Below are 21,530 nucleotides of genomic sequence, written 5' to 3' on the forward strand. Positions count from 1 at the left end.
TGAAGTATTCAAGATTGTGGAAGCAATGAAGATGTTGTCCAAGTACTCGAAAGATTTCAGTGCAACCCCTGAAGCAAGATATTTCTATATATCTTGGTTGGTTATTTATAATCAACAAACTGAAGCATAAACTAACCCGGAACCGACTGATCAATGTTTGCTGACAAAGACGGTACAATGTTTAACTTCAGTGTTAGTCGCTTGTGAACCAGACCAGTGCACTAAGCGTCAGCACGTACGGAGCTTTGCAAAGTATTTATCGATCGAAGAATTGATCCAGTCATATCAAGTCATTTGTTCCAAAGCCAAGTCAAGCCAAATGTCAGCTATGCCAAAGCTTACTGCTCAAATGCCATATGTCAAAGCTTCCACATAAAGCCATTGTTAGGAATCAATAATTTTTGATGATAACATAAACATTTTGTAACATGTCTTACTTAGAACCTTTATCAAATTTCAGTTGTAATTGTTATGTTTCTTGTCTTTGGGAATTATCAACGGATGGGTAGAATAGGATGGCTAATTGTAAATATCCAATGCCATGTAATTTTATCTAAGTGAAGGATATTCAACTGATGAGATGTAACTATTCAACTGATGAAGACTGGATGATGTTTCAACTGATGAAAATCAAGCATTCAACTGAAGACAAAGTGTTCAACTGATGATGCTGAGGAATTCAACTGATGAGACTGGAACAGCATTCAACTGATGAAGTTTGTAATTCATTCAACTGATGAGCCGGGCATTCAACTGATGAAGTCAAGAGCAGTTGAAAGTAACCAGAACTTTCAACTGATGAAGCAAAGAGCAGTTGAAAGTGACTAGAGCTTAAGTCTGACAAATCACATGGATCGAATTACACTAAAATAGACATGGAAGCCTAATTAGGAAAATAAAGAAGAAGCAGAAACATACTTATCTCATGCAGTGCAATCTGGATCAAATCAAGATGATGGTCAAAGATGAAGACATCTCAGAAAGCATGCATAAGACAAAGTTGTGCAGCATTGTTTTTAGATTAGAGTGCATTTTGTATTCTAGCTAGAAGCTTTGTAAAACTTGGAGTATATAACCAAGTTAGTAGCATCAGTTGAACTTGTTCAAATTACTTGAGAGAAAAATCTGAGAGTTAGAACTTGTTGAGTGATGAACCAGCAGCTGTGCGAATTGTAAACAATCCACAGATTCTTCTATATAAAATCTCACGGGTGGATCATTCAATCCACCCGTATTTTTAATACTTGGTGTTTTTCTGTTTACTGTGTTTTAGTGTATCATCCTTGAATCTTTTAAATTTGTAAAAGATTGTATTCAACCCCCCCCTTCTACAATCTTTCTCATAGTTGGTGTAAAATAACAATTGGTATCAGAGCGAGGTTCCCAACAAACAGGGAAAAAGATCAACACTGCTAGAGAAAGATGGGAAAGAAGGATGCTGGAGTGAAGATTCCTGTTCTTGACAAAGACAACTATTTTCACTGGAAAGTGAGAATGCATCTGCATCTGTTGTCCATTGATGAAAGCTATGTGAACTGCATTGAAAAAGGACCTCATGTCCCCATGAAGGTCTGCACAAGCATGGGAGCTGATGGTGAAGACATGGTAGGTAAGATGATTCCAAAACCTGTCCATGAATATTCTCAAGAAGATACTGAGGAGGTGCACAAGGACAAGAAAACCATGAACCTTCTGTTCAATGGTTTGGATCAAGAAATGATTGATAGTGTTATTAGCTGCACAAGTGCCAAAGAAGTTTGGGACACCATCAGGACCATCTGTGAAGGGAATGAGCAAGTAAGAGAGAACAAAATGCAGCTTCTGATTCAACAATATGAGTCATTCCATTTCAAGGCTGGTGAAAGTTTGAGTGATACATTTAACAGATTTCAAAAACTGTTAAATGGTCTAAAGCTCTTTGGAAGAGTATATCAAGTTAAGGATTCAAACCTGAAATTCTTAAGAGCTCTTCCCAAAGAATGGAAACCCATGACAGTCTCTCTCAGAAACACACAAGAGTTTAAAGACTATACTCTAGAGAGACTGTATGGAACCTTAAAGACTTATGAGCTTGAAATGGAACAAGATGAAGAGATTGAGAAAAGCCAAAAGAAAGGGCATTCATCTGTGGCTCTAGTTGCATCTCTGGAGGACACTGTCAAGGACAAGGGAAAGTCTCAAGTTGAAGAAACTGAGAAGTTGGTCAAAGAGGAGAGCTCAGAGTCAAGCAAAGGAAGAAGAAAGGAGAAAGAAGTAGCTGACTCTGGTGAAGAAAGTGATGGAATTGATGAGCATCTAGCCTTCTTGTCAAGAAGATTCTCCAAACTGAAATTCAAAAAGAATTTTAATTCTGCAAAATCTTTTAAAGGCAATCCCAAGTCTGATAGAAGCATGGTAGACAGATCAAAATTCAAGTGCTTCAACTGTGGGAATGCAGGTCACTTTGCAAATGAGTGCAGAAAGCCTAAAGTTGAGAAGAAGTCAAGTGAAAACATTGACTACAAAAAGAAATATTATGAACTTCTCAAACAAAAGGAAAGAGCATTCATCACAAAGGATGATTGGGCAGCTGGAGATGATTCTGATGAAGAGGAGGAGTTTGTCAATCTAGCTCTAATGGCCAACTCCACAGATCAAGAAGAAAACACTGGAAGCAGTAGTCAGGTATTCACTACAAACCTAGTTGAGTTAACTAAAGATGAATGCAATGCTACCATTAATGAAATGTCTACTGAACTGTATCATTTGCATGTTTCTTTAAAATCTCTTACTAAGGAAAACAGTAGAATTAAGGAAGCTAACACCTTTCTTAGTGATAGAAACAGTGCCTTAGAAGCTCAATTTATTGAATTTGAGAAGCTGAAGATTGAGTGTCAGACAGCCAAGGATGATCTCTTGGTTGTTCTGAAGAGAGAAGAGGTCATAAGAAAGCAGCTTGATAAGGAACAAGAGATCATTGCCAAATGGAAATCTGGTAGAGATGTTTCCACCAATATCATTAACATGCAAGGCAGAGAAACCTTTGTGGAGAATGAATGGAAGAGGAATAAGAAAGTGCTTAAGATATCTGAGAACAGTTCAGGTGATGAGAATACTGATGATGATCATCAGTTGAAGAACAAAGTCTCAACTGATGAGAGTCATCAGTTGAACAAAAACTCATCAGTTGACAAGAATGTTCTCAAGAAGCTTAACAAGAAATATGGTCCTGTTAAAAAGAATTTTGTTAAAGGTGAGAATAGTTCTTCTGAGACCAGTGATAGTGTTAATAACACTCTTCATTCTAGTAACAAGAACAAGAAGAAGTTGGATACTAGTGAGCATAAATCTGAGGAGACTAAAAAGAAGAAAGGAAATAGAAATGGCAAAATAGGAGTTAACAAGCACACCAATTACACTCCCCATGCTAGTGCTCTTAGGAAAACCTGCAGTAAGTGTGGTAGTGTAAATCATTTATCTGCTAATTGTAAAACTGTGATTGCTCCTAATTTGTCTTTGCCTATTCCTATGACATCTGTTCCTCACATGAATTTATCTGCTATGAATATGATGCCTGGTTTATTGCCTCACAATCCTTATTCTCAGCCTAACATGCCATATATGTTCAATCCTTATTTCAATGCCTTTAACATGCCTCAATTTCATTCAAACTTGCATGGAATGAACAATGTATGCATGCCTCAAAGGCCTGTGTTTGAAAACAAAGTTGATATTCCAGTTTCTCAACCAAAACCAAAGATTGAACCTATTCAATCCAAGGAAAAGGTTGAGAAGGTGGAAAAGGTTGCTAAGACTAACAAATCTGGACCCAAAGCAATTTGGGTACCAAAATCAACTTGATCTGTTTGTGAAATGTGTGCAGGGAAACCACAAGAAGAATTTGTGGTACTTGGATAGTGGATGCTCCAGGCACATGACTGGTGATTCCTCCCTGCTCACAAAGTTTGTGGAGAAAGCTGGCCCTAGCATTACCTTTGGAGATGACAGCAAAGGATATACTATGGGATATGGCTTGATTGCTAAAGAGAATGTCATCATTGATGAAGTTGCATTGGTGTCTGGTCTTAAGCACAACTTGCTTAGCATCAGTCAGCTCTGTGACAAAGGTTACAAAGTCAATTTCACTCCTGCAGCCTGTGTTGTCACCAAAGGAGATGACAACAATGTGGTTCTGATTGGACAAAGAAAAGGAAATGTGTATGTAGCTGACTTCAATTCTGTCAAGTCTGAATCTATCACTTGCCTTCTCAGCAAAGCAAGCTCAGATGACAGTTGGCTATGGCATAAGAGATTGTCTCATCTAAATTTCAAAACCTTGAATGAGTTAGTAAAGAAGGACTTGGTAAGAGGTCTACCAAAGCTGGAATTCTCAAAAGATGGACTTTGTGGAGCCTGTCAGCTAGGAAAGCAAAAGAGAAGCTCTTTCAAAAGCAAGACTCTTTCATCAATTGTGAAGCCCCTTCAGCTCTTGCATATGGATTTGTTTGGACCAGTCAACATCATGTCTATTTCAAAGAAGAAATATTGCCTAGTGATTGTTGATGATTTTTCAAAATTCACTTGGACTTTCTTCTTGCATTCTAAGGATGAAGCTGGGAAAATCATCATCAATCATATCAAGGCATTAAACAACAATCCAGATGTCAAAGTTGGAAGGATAAGAAGTGACAATGGGACAGAATTCAAGAATTCTGTGATGAAAGAATTTTGTGAAGGAGAAGGAATTATTCATGAGTTCTCTGCACCAAGAACTCCACAACAAAATGGTGTTGTTGAAAGGAAGAATAGAACTCTTATTGAGGCTGCAAGAACCATGATTAATGAAGCTCAACTTCCAACCTATTTTTGGGCTGAAGCTGTGAACACTGCTTGCTTCACTCAAAACATTTCACTAATTACCAAACCTCATAATCTAACTCCCTTTCAACTCTTCAAAGGAAAGAAGCCAACAACTAGCTTTCTTCATGTATTTGGATGCAAGTGTTATGTTCTAAGAAATCAAGGTGAAAATCTTGGAAAATTTGAGGCCAAGGCAGATGAAGCTATTTTTGTTGGATACTCTGATGGAAAATCATTTAGAGTATATAATCTGAGAACCAACATTGTTATGGAATCAATCCATGTGGTTTTTGATGATAAGAAGATTCAAGGATTCTCAGATGAAGGATTTCATGATAATCTCAGATTTGAAAATGAAGGTGAAGGTGATCTGTATGACAGTGATGATGATGATGACATTATTCAAAATGTTGGAATTAATCCTGGAATTAATATTCCAACTGATGACTCTCTAGTGCAAGGAACAACTGCAACTGGAAATTCAACTGAAGCATCAGTTGAAACTACATTGGAGGGATCAGTTGAAACACCTCAAGGATCATCAGTTGAAAGAATGTCTCAAAGTTTCAATCAGTCTAGAAATAATGAGATGTCAAATTTAGGGGGAGCTTTCCAACATGGAAACCTGAACTTCAACAATGAAGCCACATCATCAAGACAATCACTTCCACCACAAAGAAAGTGGACAAGGGATCATCCTTTTGAGCTAATTATTGGAGATGCAAATGCATCTGTACAAACAAGAAGAGCAACTCAAGATGAGTGTTTGTACAGTGCATTCCTTTCACAGGATGAACCTAAAGTCATAGAAGATGCTCTCAAAGATGCTGATTGGGTTCTTGCTATGCAAGAAGAATTAAATCAATTTGAGAGAAACAATGTTTGGAAGCTGGTGCCTAAGCCTAAAAATAAAACAATTGTAGGAGTAAGGTGGGTATTCAGAAACAAGGTGGATGAGAATGGAGTTGTCACCAGGAACAAGGCCAGACTTGTTGCTAAAGGATACTCTCAATCTGAAGGAATTGATTTTGATGAGACCTTTGCACCAGTTGCAAGACTGGAAGCAATAAGAATGTTCCTAGCTTATGCTGCTCATGCCAACTTTAAAGTTTATCAAATGGATGTCAAGAGTGCTTTTCTAAATGGTGAACTGGAAGAGGAGGTATATGTCAGTCAGCCTCCTGGTTTTGAAGATCCAGAATTTCCAGAGTATGTTTACTTTTTATTAAAAGCACTCTATGGACTAAAGCAAGCACCAAGGGCATGGTATGACACTCTGTCTCAATTCTTATTAGATAATCATTTTTCCAGAGGAACTGTGGATAAAACACTATTTTACAGAAATGTAAATGGTGCCTTTATTCTGGTTCAAATTTATGTAGATGATATAATTTTTGGTTCTACAGATGAGAAACTTTGCAAGAAGTTTGCTAATCTTATGAAGAGTCAGTATGAAATGAGCATGATGGGAGAACTCACCTACTTTCTTGGTTTACAAGTTAAACAAGTAAAGGAAGGTATATTCATAAATCAAACTAAGTACATCTATGATCTACTTAAAAAGTTTGATTTATTGGATTGCAAAGAAGCTAAGACTCCCATGCCAACAGCCACCAAATTAGAGTTAAGTCCTAATGAGAAATCTGTGGACATCTCTAATTATAGAGGCATGGTTGGTTCTCTTTTATATCTGACAGCTAGTAGACCAGATATTATGTTTTCTACATGCCTCTGTGCTAGATTTCAATCTGATCCTAAAGAATCACATCTTATTGCTATAAAAAGAATATTCAGATATCTTAAGGGAACACCAAATCTTGGCATTTGGTACCCTAAAGACTCTGGATTTGATCTAATTGGATATTCAGATGCTGATTTTGCAGGATGCAAAATTGATAGAAAAAGTACAACAGGCACATGTCAATTTCTTGGTGACAGACTGATTTCTTGGTTTAGCAAAAAGCAAAATTCTGTATCAACCTCTACAGCTGAGGCTGAGTACATTGCAGCTGGAAGCTGTTGTGCACAATTATTGTGGATGAGAAATCAATTACTTGATTATGGATTAAACCTCTCAAAAATCCCAATATTTTGTGACAACACCAGTGCTATTGCTATAACTGAAAATCCAGTACAACACTCAAGAACCAAGCACATTGACATCAAATACCACTTCATAAGGGAACATGTGATGGCTGGTACTGTTGAAATGCATTTTGTTCCAAGTGAAGAACAAATTGCAGATATCTTCACAAAGCCTCTTGATGAATCCACATTCACAAGGTTGGTGAGTAAATTAGGTATGTTAAATTTCTCCTAATTTAGAGTGAATTTTTCTGTAATTTGGCAGCCAGAATTTGATTAATTTTGATTTATCAAAATTGAATTAATTATAATTCTGGATAAAATCTATAATATTTCAACTGATGAACTAGTGAAATTGTTTCAACTGATGTTTGACACAATATCCTCCTGCGCTGTTTTTCATTCAACTGATGACACCAGTTGAAGACGCCTTCAACTGATCTTCATCAGTTGAATAGGAAGTTTAAAGAGGCGCTTATTTCATCCGTTGAAAGTATTATCAGATCTGAGCCGTTGAAATTTCTTTTGTCTCTCACCTACTTTATACACACGATCGTGTGTGTAATTTTTGTAGAGTTCAATAAGAGTAATTTCTTCTCAACGGTAATTTCTCAGCCAATCACAGCAATTTTCTGAGAAAGTATTTAAGTGTTTTAATCTATTTTCATTTCTTTTCATCTTACTCTTTCGAATTCTCAAAGCTCTCTTCTCTCTCTGTGCAAAAACAAGTTCTAATTCTTCTTCAAGCTTTCTCTGTAACTGCAATGGCACCAATGAAGAAGTACACTGCACCAAGTGGGTTTATCTATGAGAAGAACAACTTTGCGTCATTTGTGGATACCAAGGCTGTGGAGGAGAAAGAGTATCACAGGATGATGGAGTTCATCAAGTCAAGCCAGCTCTCTTATGCTATGACTGAAGCTCCCATCATCTACCATGAAATAGTTGAGGAAATGTGGACCTCTGCAGAGTTTAATAGTGAGCATGAAACTCTAACTTTCTCTGTCAATAATAAATCTTACTCTGTTAATGCTGATGTTATGAAAGCATGCTTTAAGATTCCTGAAAATACTGTTTTATCTTTGCCTAGTGATAATCAGTTGGTTAATTTACTTTATGCCATGAATTATGTTTTGCCAACTGATGCCTTAGGTAAAATAGAAAGAAGGGGTCTTAGGAGAGAATGGAGTTATTTATGTGATGCTTTTATTAAGGCATTTTCTGGTAAGATTAGTAATTTCAATGCTCTTACTTCCCAGATCTTACAAATGCTTTACATGTACCTGACTAATGAATATTTCAACTTTGGTGGTTTGATGATCCAAGAAATTGGGGAGAAACTAGGTGATAAAACTGATAGACCTAGGAATATATATTATGTCAGATTTCTTATGATGCTAGCTAATCATCTCAATGATAAGCTAGTTATTACTAACAAGGAAGCCAAGCTTCCCAGTTTTGTGCAGGAAAAGAGAGTCTTTAAAGACCTCTTTAGGATGAATTTATACCCCTCCTTGGAGGTGGTGTACCTGCCAACAATGGAGGCTGGAAAGCACAAAGAGGTACATGGCTTTCCTACTACTCTCTCTCAACCCTCAACTTCTTTGCTTTCTGCTATCAGGGCTGTTGAAGAGGCCCATCAACAGCCTACACAAGTAGCAAAACCCTCTAAAACCAAGTCTTCTAAACCAACCTCAGATGCCTCCCAAAAGGCATCTGTTGTAAAAACTAAGAAACACAAGCCTGAGGGGAGTGTGATTGGAGGAAGTAAGGGGGAGGGAAAGGGTGATCATCAAAGAAACCCTAAGGATAAGGATGGAGAGGTGAGTGCTAACCAGCCTAGCCACTCTGCAGTCTCCCAAAAGACTGTAGATGTTAATATGGATTTAAGCACATCCCTAGCAGCATCCTCCCAAAAGGATGTTGTTATTGAAAACAGTCCTCAGCCAAGGACACAGTCAAAAAGGGGGAGGGACACCACTTCTTCACCTGTTAAAGCCTATGGGAGAAAGAAGAAAAGAAGTGATGAATCAAAGCACTCTGCACACACACAGGAATGTATTCCTGTCATTTCTCAAATTCAGATTGATGTGACTCCAATAAATGTGGAGTCACAGCCCCCTTCTTCAGTAAATCCAATTACCCATATTCATGATCTTACTATTTCTACAACTCAAACACAATCCCCAACCTCTTCTGTGGATGTGGAATTGATTCACACCACACTTGTAAATTCTCCATCTTTAGATTTCATGGAGAAGTCCCCCTCTGAGATTGGTCATCATCACTTTGATGATTTGTTGGATCTTTCTCTTCCAATTCCTTCTTTTGTGAAAGTGTGCTCTGTGGATATACCATTAAAATCAATCACCACAGACTCAACTATCACAGCCTCTAAACCTATTTCTTCATTTTCTTCAACTGATCTTTCTCATCAGTTGACAAGTGTTTGTCCTTCAACTGATCTGCTTAACAGCTCTCATCAGTTGAATGCCTCCTTTACTCATGTTTCAACTGATGTCTCTCATCAGTTGACAACTGCTACTACTTCAATTACTTTACCTTCTTCTACAGCAGTTGATCACATGGTAGCACAAACACTTTTAGGATTGAGTGGAGTGAGCTATGGAGTGGAGAGGCAGCCTAGTGAGCTGGCAAAAGGAGAGGGTGTGGAGAGTCTGGCATTTTCTTCTAGCCAGGAAAAAGGAGAGGATATGAGTGACCCTTTAGTAAGGGTAAGTGAGGGAGAGGTGAGTTGTGTGGTGAGCCAAGGGGAGCCCTTGATGCAAGAAAAGAGAGATAATGAGAGAAATGCAGGTGTCAATGAAGGGTTTAGTGAACAAGAGATTCAAGCTGAATATAGATCCATATTGGATAGTGTTTCACTAGACCCTGAGACTTTTACTCATGGAATGTCTTCCATTCAAGATTTTGCAAGATTGGATAATCAAGCAGCTGAGAGGCACCTTAATCTGATTCACACTACATCTTCCATGCTTAGAGCAAAGGAGGCATTTACAGCTCTGCCTGCCAATGCTGGAGATGATTTTCAGTATGATGATAGTGATGAAGACCTCAATGATGCTCTTGAGGAATCTCTTGGTGAACAACCTACAACTTCTCTGCCTTCATGGCTCTCCATGCAGTCTGCCAATGCAATTGTTGTTAGCATGGAGCTGGAAAGGCAAGCCTCCACTCTTCTTCAATCACAACCTGGAAGCTCATCCTCCTCTCAAGCCATCTCTGCCACCATTGCCAGTCAAGCTCTGGAAAACCTCAAGCTTCACAAATATCAATCTCTCCACTTTCAGAAAGAGATAGAGCATCTCAATTGTCTCATTGCCTCTGTTAAGACTGATCTGACCAAACAAATTGATGAAAAGCTTCCAGCTCAGGTCAAATCAGCTATTTCTGGTTCTGAGCAAAAACAACTGCAATTGGAAAAGCAAGTAGAAGCTCTGGAAGGCAATGTCTATATCTTAAACTCTAGAATGGATGAGATGTTGCAGCATCAAAGAATTCAGACTGGACTCCTTCAACATCTTCTTCTTGCCTCTGGTGCTTCTCTTCCCAGTCCATCCCTTACACTTGCTGCTAACAAAAAGGGGGAGAAAGAATTACCAACTCCTGCAGAATTGATCAGTCAAATTCCTCCTCCTTTCCACACTGAAAGGGAAAAGCAAAAGATTGAAAGGATGAAAGAATTGGACTCCATTGCAAAGAGAGTGGCTCAATTGGGCAAGAAATCATCTACATCTTCTACAGCCACCACAGCTCAAATCTCTTTTCCAACCACAACCACAATTCTCAGGGTAATCACACCTGAGATTGTTATTCCCTCCAAGACAGAAAAGGGTGAGCCATCATTTTTGAATGAGTTCAAGCCAATTCTGTTTCCAAACAATTGTGGTTACTCCAGGCCTGGAAAAGACTCAAGCTCAATCTACTTTCCACTAGCCAGGCCTGACAAAAATGAATACAAGCTTTTGGGCCAAGAAATCAAAAGTTATAAAGACTGTGCAGATGTGGCCTTAAAGGCTCATTTTGCCATCATCCATAGAGAAGGCCAGAAGCTGTTTATTGGAACTGGCCATCCTCACTACTCATTTGCAAAAGCTGAAGAGGTGGCCAGAGAATGTGAAAAAGAGGAGTTTGAATCCCAACTCACTTTAAATCAAATAGAGGTTGATGAAAGGTATGCTATTGAGCTGGAAGAGGAGTTGGCAGCTGAGCTTTTAAATGAGGAAAGATTGCCTCTTGAATCTTCTCCAAAGAAAAAGAGAGTCAAATCTAAGACTAAGATGCCTGAGGCAGCCAAGAGAAGAGAAGAAGTGCCAGAAAAGCCTATCTCAAAGCCTTCTTCTCCAATCAAGGACACCACAGTGGTACATCCAGATGTCAACTTCCATGATGAGCCAATAATGCCAAAGGAGGAGCCAGTTGACTTGGAAGATATCCCAATTCCAGCTTTTCTTGTTCAAGAACCTTCCAAGCCAAAGAAGAAAGTCAAATCTGTGGCTAAAAGGATGGCTAACCCTCCTAAACCTCCAAAAGAACCTGAGAACCCTGATGACTATCTCATCATTGCTAACATTGAAGAAATTTCTGAGTTGGATCTGGAGCTGGATGATCTTCAAGAAGTAAGAGGAATAGAAGCAACTTCAAAGTTACCTGAAAGATTGGTATTCTCTTACAAAAACAAGGGTGATGTCATCTGGCCTCTTCACAGAGTTCTGAATTCTGAGGGATTCAGTTCTCTAACAAAAATATATGGATCTATGAAGAGGACTGGAGGATTTACACCACCTGCAAAGCAAATGGTACTAAAGAGAATCCTTGAGATCAGGAAGGAATGGAACTCAGATGCTAGTCTACAAAGAAGGCTGAAAATTCCCTACACTGGAAAGAAAATTCATCATGAACCTACTCCAGTTATGGAATTTAGGGACAATCAAGGTGTTAGGAGATTTTTCAGACCTAAAGATCAACTCAAGGTTGCTAGCTTGAATACTCTGAAGACTCTCCAATCCAAGCTCAACAGACAAGATAGTGATGAAGAATGGTTCTACAGGATCTTTCAGAAGCAAATTAATATTCTTGAAGAAAAACTTAAGTCCAGAAGAAGAAGATCTTCTAGGAACAAGTAACTGCTCAGTCTAGAGGAGCATAATCATCTGTAATCTTTTCTAACTCTTGTATTTAAATTCTGCATTTTATTTTATTAATGTTTTTGTTATCATCAAGTGTAGAATTTATGTCTGCATCTTCTCCAGTCATAAATTGGGGGAGATTGTTAGGAATCAATAATTTTTGATGATAACATAAACATTTTGTAACATGTCTTACTTAGAACCTTTATCAAATTTCAGTTGTAATTGTTATGTTTCTTGTCTTTGGGAATTATCAACGGATGGGTAGAATAGGATGGCTAATTGTAAATATCCAATGCCATGTAATTTTATCTAAGTGAAGGATATTCAACTGATGAGATGTAACTATTCAACTGATGAAGACTGGATGATGTTTCAACTGATGAAAATCAAGCATTCAACTGAAGACAAAGTGTTCAACTGATGATGCTGAGGAATTCAACTGATGAGACTGGAACAGCATTCAACTGATGAAGTTTGTAATTCATTCAACTGATGAGCCGGGCATTCAACTGATGAAGTCAAGAGCAGTTGAAAGTAACCAGAACTTTCAACTGATGAAGCAAAGAGCAGTTGAAAGTGACTAGAGCTTAAGTCTGACAAATCACATGGATCGAATTACACTAAAATAGACATGGAAGCCTAATTAGGAAAATAAAGAAGAAGCAGAAACATACTTATCTCATGCAGTGCAATCTGGATCAAATCAAGATGATGGTCAAAGATGAAGACATCTCAGAAAGCATGCATAAGACAAAGTTGTGCAGCATTGTTTTTAGATTAGAGTGCATTTTGTATTCTAGCTAGAAGCTTTGTAAAACTTGGAGTATATAACCAAGTTAGTAGCATCAGTTGAACTTGTTCAAATTACTTGAGAGAAAAATCTGAGAGTTAGAACTTGTTGAGTGATGAACCAGCAGCTGTGCGAATTGTAAACAATCCACAGATTCTTCTATATAAAATCTCACGGGTGGATCATTCAATCCACCCGTATTTTTAATACTTGGTGTTTTTCTGTTTACTGTGTTTTAGTGTATCATCCTTGAATCTTTTAAATTTGTAAAAGATTGTATTCAACCCCCCCCTTCTACAATCTTTCTCATAGTTGGTGTAAAATAACAGCCATATCAGGAAGTGACATTTTATATATGTGTGCACTTATATATTTGTATATGTACAAATATAATTATATATGTATATATGTATATTTAATTAAATATAATATATATAATATATATGTATATATGTTTTTAAACATATGTATATGTATATTTATATGTATATATATTTAAATAAATATATATGTATATAGTATATGTATTTATATTTTACATAAACATTTATATATTTAAGTGTATATATATATATATTATATTATGTGCATAAATATATGTATATTTATATGTATAGGTAATTATATATATTCTATATATATATATTAATATTTATATTTACATATAATTATATGTATATTATATATATTTAAATATATGAGAATATATTTAAATATATGTATATATATATATTACTATATGTTTATATAAATATTAATTATATATATTTATATGTATATCTTTATTTATACATATATTTATATAATATTATGAATATAATATAATATATATAATATATGATTTGTGCCAACTCAAGATTTGAGCTAATTTGGCTAAGTTGGGAGAGGAGCAAACTCAAGTCAATCTCAGTCAAAGGAGTGATAACAAGGAAAGCTTTTACAATGGTGGAGCAACTTTTGACTAAGTCAAAAGACACTATGGTGGAAGCTATATGAGGAGCAACATTTGACCGAAGTCAACAGCTCTTCCTCACTTAGAAAATTCTCTAAGTATCATCACAAGTGAAGACAATGCACTCTTGAGGAGCAAACTTTGACCAAGTCAAAGTTCGTCCCCAAGTGATGAGAGAGAACAAGGAAGCTATGTGAGGAGCAACATTTGACCAAAAGTCAAAGGCTGTTCCTCACTTGAAAAATTTTCTAAGTACATCACAATGGAGTATCCACACTCTTGAGGAGCAAACTTTGACCAAGTCAAAGTTCGTCCCCAAGAGATGAGAGAGAACAAGGGAGCACATTCAATATGGAGTTTCTTGGAGTTAGATTTATTTTGTTAAATCGAATCCGTCCAGGACGAACTCAAGTCGTCCAGGACGAACTCGTTAACCATGGTTAGTTTATGAAAGCCTATAAATATGTGATTGTGGTTCTCACAATTTACATCATCCTTCGGGATGGATGGCCAAGTGCTATGCACAAACTCTCTCAAATATACACACACCCTAGCCTAGTTTTGTACCATAAATATTTGTAGTGGATAGGGCTTGTAATATTTAGAGGAGTGGTCATTGTAGCCAACCTTCGGGTTTGGATTTGTAGCACCCTTCGAGGTATTTATCAATATACAGATATACCTTGGAAAATATTGTGTGTTGGTTTAATATTTTCATATCCTCAGAATTCGACCCAATAAATATCCGGAACACGAAACCCATTACAGAACTACAATTTGTTTATCCGCAAGATTCGAAAGAATTTTAAATTGTAGTGAGTATCGTATTCAACCCCCCCTTCTACGATACTTTGGACCTAACAGAAATTTTTGCTCAACCAAGTCTTAACAGCCTGTAAAGAAGGTATGTCATTCCCCATTAGTAATATGTCATCCACATATAGCACTAGGAATGCCACATGGCTCCCACTCACTTTCTTGTAAACACAAGGCTCATCTTCATTTTGAATGAAGCCAAACTCTTTGACTGTTTCATCAAAACGAATATTCCATCTCCTTGAGGCTTGCTTCAATCCGTATATAGATCGTCGCAACTTACAAACCATTTTGGGAAATCTCGGATCGACAAAACCTTCAGGTTGTGTCATATACACATCCTCTTCTAGGCTTCCATTCAAGAAGGCGGTTTTGACATCCATCTGCCAGATTTCGTAGTCATAGTAAGCAGCTATTGCAAGCAAAATCCTGATGGATTTGACCATAGCAACTGGTGAGAAGGTTTCATCATAGTCAATACCATGAATCTGTCTAAAACCTTTTGCAACTAGTCGTGCCTTATAGGTCTGAACATTTCCATCCATGTCGGTTTTCTTTTTGAAAACCCATTTACACTCAATAGGTTTAACTCCCTCGGGTAAATCAACCAAAGTCCATACTTGGTTTTCATACATGGAATCCATCTCAGATTTCATGGCATCAAGCCATCTCTTGGAATCTGGAGTGTTCTTAGCATCTTTGTAGGTTAGAGGCTCATCATTATCCATAAGCATCACATCACCAGTTTGAGTCAAGAGAAAACCATAATATCTCTCTGGCTCATGGCGAACCCTACTAGATCTACGAACAACCTGTGTTTCCGGAACAGGATTACTCTCAATATTTTGATGTACATCCTGCTCAGGTTCCTGCTCTGGTTCAATGTTATCATGTGGTTCTCGAACTTCATCGAGATCTATTATCCTCCCACTGTTTTTCTTAGAAAGCATCTCTCTTTCAAGGAACACAGCGGTTCGAGCAACAAACACTTTGTTCTCAGAAGGATTATAGAATGAATAACCTCTTGTTTCAATTGGGTATCCCACAAAATTACATTTATCAGACTTAGGTCCTAGCTTGTCAGAATTTTGACGTTTCACAAACGCCTCACATCCCCAAATTTTCATAAATGACATGCTATGACGTTTCTCAGTCCATATCTCATATGGAGTGTTCTGGACCGTTTTAGTAGGAACTCGGTTAAGTGTATAGGCAGCCGTCTCTAGGGCATAGCCCCAAAAACTAATTGGAAGATCTGCATGACTCATCATTGATCGCACCATGTCCAACAAGGTACGATTTCTCCTCTCGGAAACTCCATTCCATTGTGGTGTTCCAGGAGGAGTAAGTTGTGATACAATACCACACTCTTTTAAGAAATTCTTAAATTCTTGGCTTAAGTATTCACCTCCACGATCTGATCGTAGAGTCTTAATACTTTTGGTAGTTTGCTTTTCTACTTCAGCTTTGTACTCTTTGAACTTTTCAAAAGAATCGGATTTATTCTTCATAAGATACACATATCCATATCTACTGAAATCATCAGTAAATGTTATGAAGTAGTAAAAGCCACCTCTTGCCATAGTTCGCATTGGACCACATACATCACTATGTATTAGTTCCAATCTCTCAGTGGCCCTCTCACCTTGTCCTGTGAAAGGTGCTTTAGTCATTTTTCCAATGAGACATGGTTCGCATGCTTCGTATGATTGAAAATCAAACTTATCCAAGTATCCATCCTTATGTAACTTGGAAATGCGCTTCTCATTTATATGGCCTAAACGACAGTGCCAGAGGTATGTTTTATTTGAGTCATCAGTTTTAAGTCGTTTATTATTCACATTATAGATGGGAGTATCTAAGTCAAGAACATATAAACCGTTAAATAAACGTGCAACCCCATAGGTAACATTATTCAAAGAAAAGGAACAACTATTGTTCTGAATTGAAAAAGCAAAACCTTTCTTGTCCAAACAAGAAACTGAAATAATGTTTCTGCAAATTGCAGGCACGTAAAAACAATTCTCAAGTTCTAAAATAAGCCCAGTGGGCAACGATAAATGATAAGTCCCTACAGCTATAGCAGCAACTTTTGCTCCATTGCCAACTCGTAGGTCGACTTCTCCCTTTGCCAACGTCCTACTTCCCTGTAGCTCCTGCACATTCATACAAATGTGAGAACCACATCCAGTATCTAATACCCAAGATGTTGAAGTAGACAAATTGACTTCTATAACATAAATACCTGAATCAGAAGCGGCAGCAGCCTTCTTCTTCTTCAGATCCTCCAAATAAGCATGACAGTTCCTCTTCCAATGACCTGGTTTCTTGCAATAGTGACAATCACCCTCCTTCTGAACACCACCTTTTGGCTTCACGGCCTTAGTTGGACCAGGTTTCGGATTGGCATTAGAATTAGATCCCATCTTCTTCTTGCCTTTCCATTTACCCTTTCCTTTGGCCTTCCCCTTATTCACCATCAATATGGGAGTAGGGGACGCCTTCTGAATGTTGGTTTCAGCAGTTTTCAACATTGCCAACAATTCGGCGGGGTTCTTGTTTATCTCATTCATATTGTAATTCATTACAAACTGAGAATAGTTATTGTTTAGAGATTGCAAGATCAGATCAATTTGGTGCTCAGGACCAATCGGGGCACCCAATTTTTCAAGATAATCAATATACCCTATCATCTTCAGAACATGCGGTCCTACCGGATCACGTTCACCCTGCTTACAAGCATTCAAAGATTTGAAAGTATCAAACCTCTCCTGACGAGCCTGTCCCTCAAACATACGCTTAAGGTGCTCAATCATATCATAAGAATCCATATTCTCATGTTGTTTCTGAAGTTCAGCACTCATGGTCGCTAACATGAGACATTGAACATCCGTGTCATCATCGATATGCTTCTGATAAGCAGTATGCTGAGCACGGGTTGATCCTTCAGCGAGAGGTGTAGGGCGAGGAATATCTATGACATAGAGCTTGCGCTCTTGTTTGAGGACAATCCTCAAATTCCTTTGCCAGTCAAGGAAGTTGGTTCCTGTCAGCTTGTCCTTCTCAAGGACTGATCGTACAGAGAAGTTGTTTGAATTATTTGCCATTGGATATCTACAATATTTTCAAATGCATAAGATAAATTAGTCTACAGATGTTTATTAAATTATGTTCAAGTGATTATAAATATATATTCAAAATATATATCTCCCACTATTTTGTTCAAATCAATAGCCCTAACTATTAATTCGGAAAGCATTTCTGCAAATCTTTCTAGTGAGCCAAGATCCATATTTCATCCATGTTTTAAGTTAGCGTGGGCTAATACTCTCAAAACATGACTATTTAGGTGGACAACATTTGTCAATTATATCAAATATAACTCTTGGATAGTTTGGTGGAGCAACCCTTTGCACATATTTATGTAATAAATCTCACCAAACTCCATGCCTCTAAACCCACAATCCTATTGTGATGGTTCAGTTAAGTTAGACCCAATAATTCAATAACTAAGTACATTTACTTATCACGTCTTCCCATGATTGATTAAAGCACTTTGCTTTGGCAAACCTACTTCTTTCAATCTAGATCTTGACGAGTATTAATCATTGGAAGTCATCTGATTAACTTAATATTTTAATTAGGGATTTTATTAAAACGACCATGATCCTGTCATAAAGAGATCCTCAATTTTTCCTTGAATCAAATATTTCAAATCAATACTCTTTGATTGGTTGAAAACCCGACCTGAGGTGTTGGCACAACGGCTATACTTAAAAACCCCAAATCCGACGGAATCTTCCTCTCATTGAATATCGAAAATCCATAATTAATTCCGTGTTTCATAAACACGAGAATCTCATGATCGTTGTATTCCTCTCATGAGATTTTATCTTGTTTAAACAAGCATGGCATGGGTGTCGTATCGAATACATACATCCTAATCTAATTAAGCATGCATCTCTATAACTACGCATACATATCATCATCTCATGCATCATATATGTAAAGTGCAGTATGTAAACGTGCATGGTTATGGCCTTTATCCTATATGATTCTTTCAAGCTAATGAAAGAATCTAGGTCAATCTATGGTGAAGATGTATAACTATTACAAGTCTTCATGCTCCTTGATTTCCCCTCCTTGTGGATCATCCTTCAATCTTCAAGTACATTACAATGAATAATTGAATACAACCTATTCTAATGTACTTACATGAGAAAACTCGAGTTACATTCGAGATTTAAAATTACAAGAATAAATATCACGACATGCAAGTCGTATTTATACAACCAAAACCAAAAACATTAAACTAGGGGTCCTTAAGGCCATAACCAGCACCATGCTCAAGTAAACAAATAAGAACACATAACCATACAAAGCGGGGGTCCGGGGGCGGCAGCCCCTGGGCGGGGGTCCGGGGGCGGCAGTCACCGGGCGGGGGTCCGGGGGCGGCAGCCACTGGGCGGGGTCCGGGGCGGCAGCCCCAGGCTGGGGTCGAGCTGCCAGGTCAGCTCGGAAATTTTTTGATTCCTGAATACAAGTGCTATACAAAAATCATCAATTTCGGAACAACAGATCATATCTGTTACCTTCTGCCACTACTGCATCATATGCAGTTTCAGAAGCATATATCATATACATGCTGATCATTCCCCAGTGACCAGATCATGTCCATACACCATCTTGTTGAACAGTTTATATCATTATATAAACAACACATCATATGCAGAACATACAAATCGCATACTAATCAGTCATGGCAAATCATAATCATGCTAGTATCATCATATCACTATATTTAACATAACAGAATCATATATGATCAATACAGCATGTTATAATCAACATATCTCAAAACCATATCAAGGCAGATTCATAAAACATGCATACATGCATCGAATACTGTAAACACGTAACCAAATCAGCCCCTTATAAACCTCGGACTGATACCACTGTTGGGTTTCGGGGCAACAAACGCTGCGGATAATCGACGTAAAATCAAAAAAAAAATCCGAAACCCTAACCCGAGGATCCATCTATAAAGAACGGCTGATCATGGAGATACGAAATAATACCTTAAGAAGCTTTACGTTAACGAAAGATGGAGGTCCGGAACAAGCAATCACCACGCAGCCCTCGTCTAAGGATCGCGTCTCTAAGCAGTCCACACGAACGTCTGATCGCCAAAGATCACCGGAGCCGGTACTAGCCGAATGCAGCCTCTCTCTCTCTCTCTAGCCTCTCTTGATGTAGAGCTGCTAGGGTTTTATAATAAAACGAATTTTATGTTACTTAACCCTAAAACAATACATCATTATGTATTTATAGGGAAGAGAGATAGATGGGCCAAACCCTAATCGGATTTGGGCTTCTCCAAACCTAATCCGATTTTGGTTTTAATATTAAATTCGAAATTCTAATTACTTAATTAAGACTGGCTCAATGAAATAATTTATTTCGAACTTAATCATTTAATTTAAATTCAGAATTTAAATTAAAACTCCTTTAAACGTTCAAAGTGTGTGACCCTTTAGGTTATTATTACGCTGGCAATAATTTTAATATCCAATAATAAAATTATAAACAATGAGCGGCATCTAGTAATACATCATTGCTACCCAAGTAATAATAATAATTGGTGATTCAATTAAACCTTTTGTGAATAATGTACAATGTAATATAATCCCTTTAACCTTATATTATAGATCAGACTCAAGGCATGTATTGTGTCATCCTCTTCATCGTCTAATCCGAATTTCCTTGATCAATGAGTAGACTATTAAACAAATCAATATTTGAGCACGACCATGCATTTTATAGTCTCACTCAATCAAGAGGCCAATAATATCACTCCTAAAATAGGAGGGTTAAATCCTTTCTAGATCATTCATATTTCTCATACGATTCATAATATACCCAATGTACATTTCATCATTACCCGGTCAAAGGTAACTTTTAGTGCAACCAAAGTATATTAATTCTCATATAGAAATATAATGATATCAAGTCAGAGGATCATTACATCATTATCACAGTGAGAATTTCTAATGACACTTATTAACATGTAAAAATCTCACGGTGGGTCATTCCAGTGCCATGTGTCGATACATGCACTTATGTTCTTGACTTTAGCATCACTATACCTATGATCAATGAGATGTGATCATCAGTCAACAAACATACTAGTCTTAATGCATCATTATTGTCCCTTAACAATGATACTCGACTAGGGACATTTAGGAATATTGATATTATTCTCATAATCTCATTTCTAAGTCACGTACTTAGAGATATAGAATTACATATAATATTCCAAGGACATTTATTATGCTTTCAATTTATTACGCAGTAAATAAAGACACAATAAATATTTATTCCATAATCAATATAACATAATCCATAAATGTCTACGATAGAACACAATAGTATTGTCTCTAGGACACCAATACTAACAGATCCAGCATTAGCCATGAGAGCAACATTCCCAATCTGCTCTTCTTCATCACTATCTGTATCATCCCAGCTTTTCCCTTCTGCTAGATATGATTTGCTCTTGAAGCTTTGACTTCCAGAAGTACCATGATGCTTTCTTACTAAGGCATCATACTTCTGCTTCAGCTCATCATACGAATCCTTTCTCTTTCCTTGAACCTTGGGCTGCTTGCACTCAGTTGCAAAGTGTCCAGGTTCACCACAGTTGAAACATTTAAATTTACTTCTGTCCACCATCCCAGTCTTGTATCCTCCTTTGCTTGTTGAAGATGAATAGCCTCCCTTCTGAAACTTACTAACAGTAGGTTTGTATTTATAGGAAGGGTTCTTCCGAAATCTCATGTTTCCAAACTTCTTGGCAAACAGGGATAGAGATTGATCTTCTAACTGTTCAAGCTCT

At 37.4% G+C, this 21,530-nt stretch overlaps 1 protein-coding gene across 1 annotated transcript in view; it reads right to left on the reverse strand.

Moving 5' to 3' along the window:
• LOC135152141 (uncharacterized) overlaps nucleotides 1-17,979 on the reverse strand; it is a 44,614-nt gene extending 26,635 nt beyond the window's left edge. Inside the window, exon 1 of the mRNA XM_064091973.1 lies at nucleotides 16,881-17,979. Coding sequence (XP_063948043.1) covers nucleotides 16,881-17,742 — 862 coding nt within the window. The 5' untranslated portion in view covers nucleotides 17,743-17,979. The remainder of the gene's footprint in view (nucleotides 1-16,880) is intronic.
• Between the last annotated feature and the right edge of the window lie 3,551 nt (nucleotides 17,980-21,530).

This window comes from Daucus carota, chromosome 4, assembly GCF_001625215.2.
Source record: "Daucus carota subsp. sativus chromosome 4, DH1 v3.0, whole genome shotgun sequence".
Lineage (NCBI taxonomy): Eukaryota > Viridiplantae > Streptophyta > Magnoliopsida > Apiales > Apiaceae > Daucus > Daucus carota.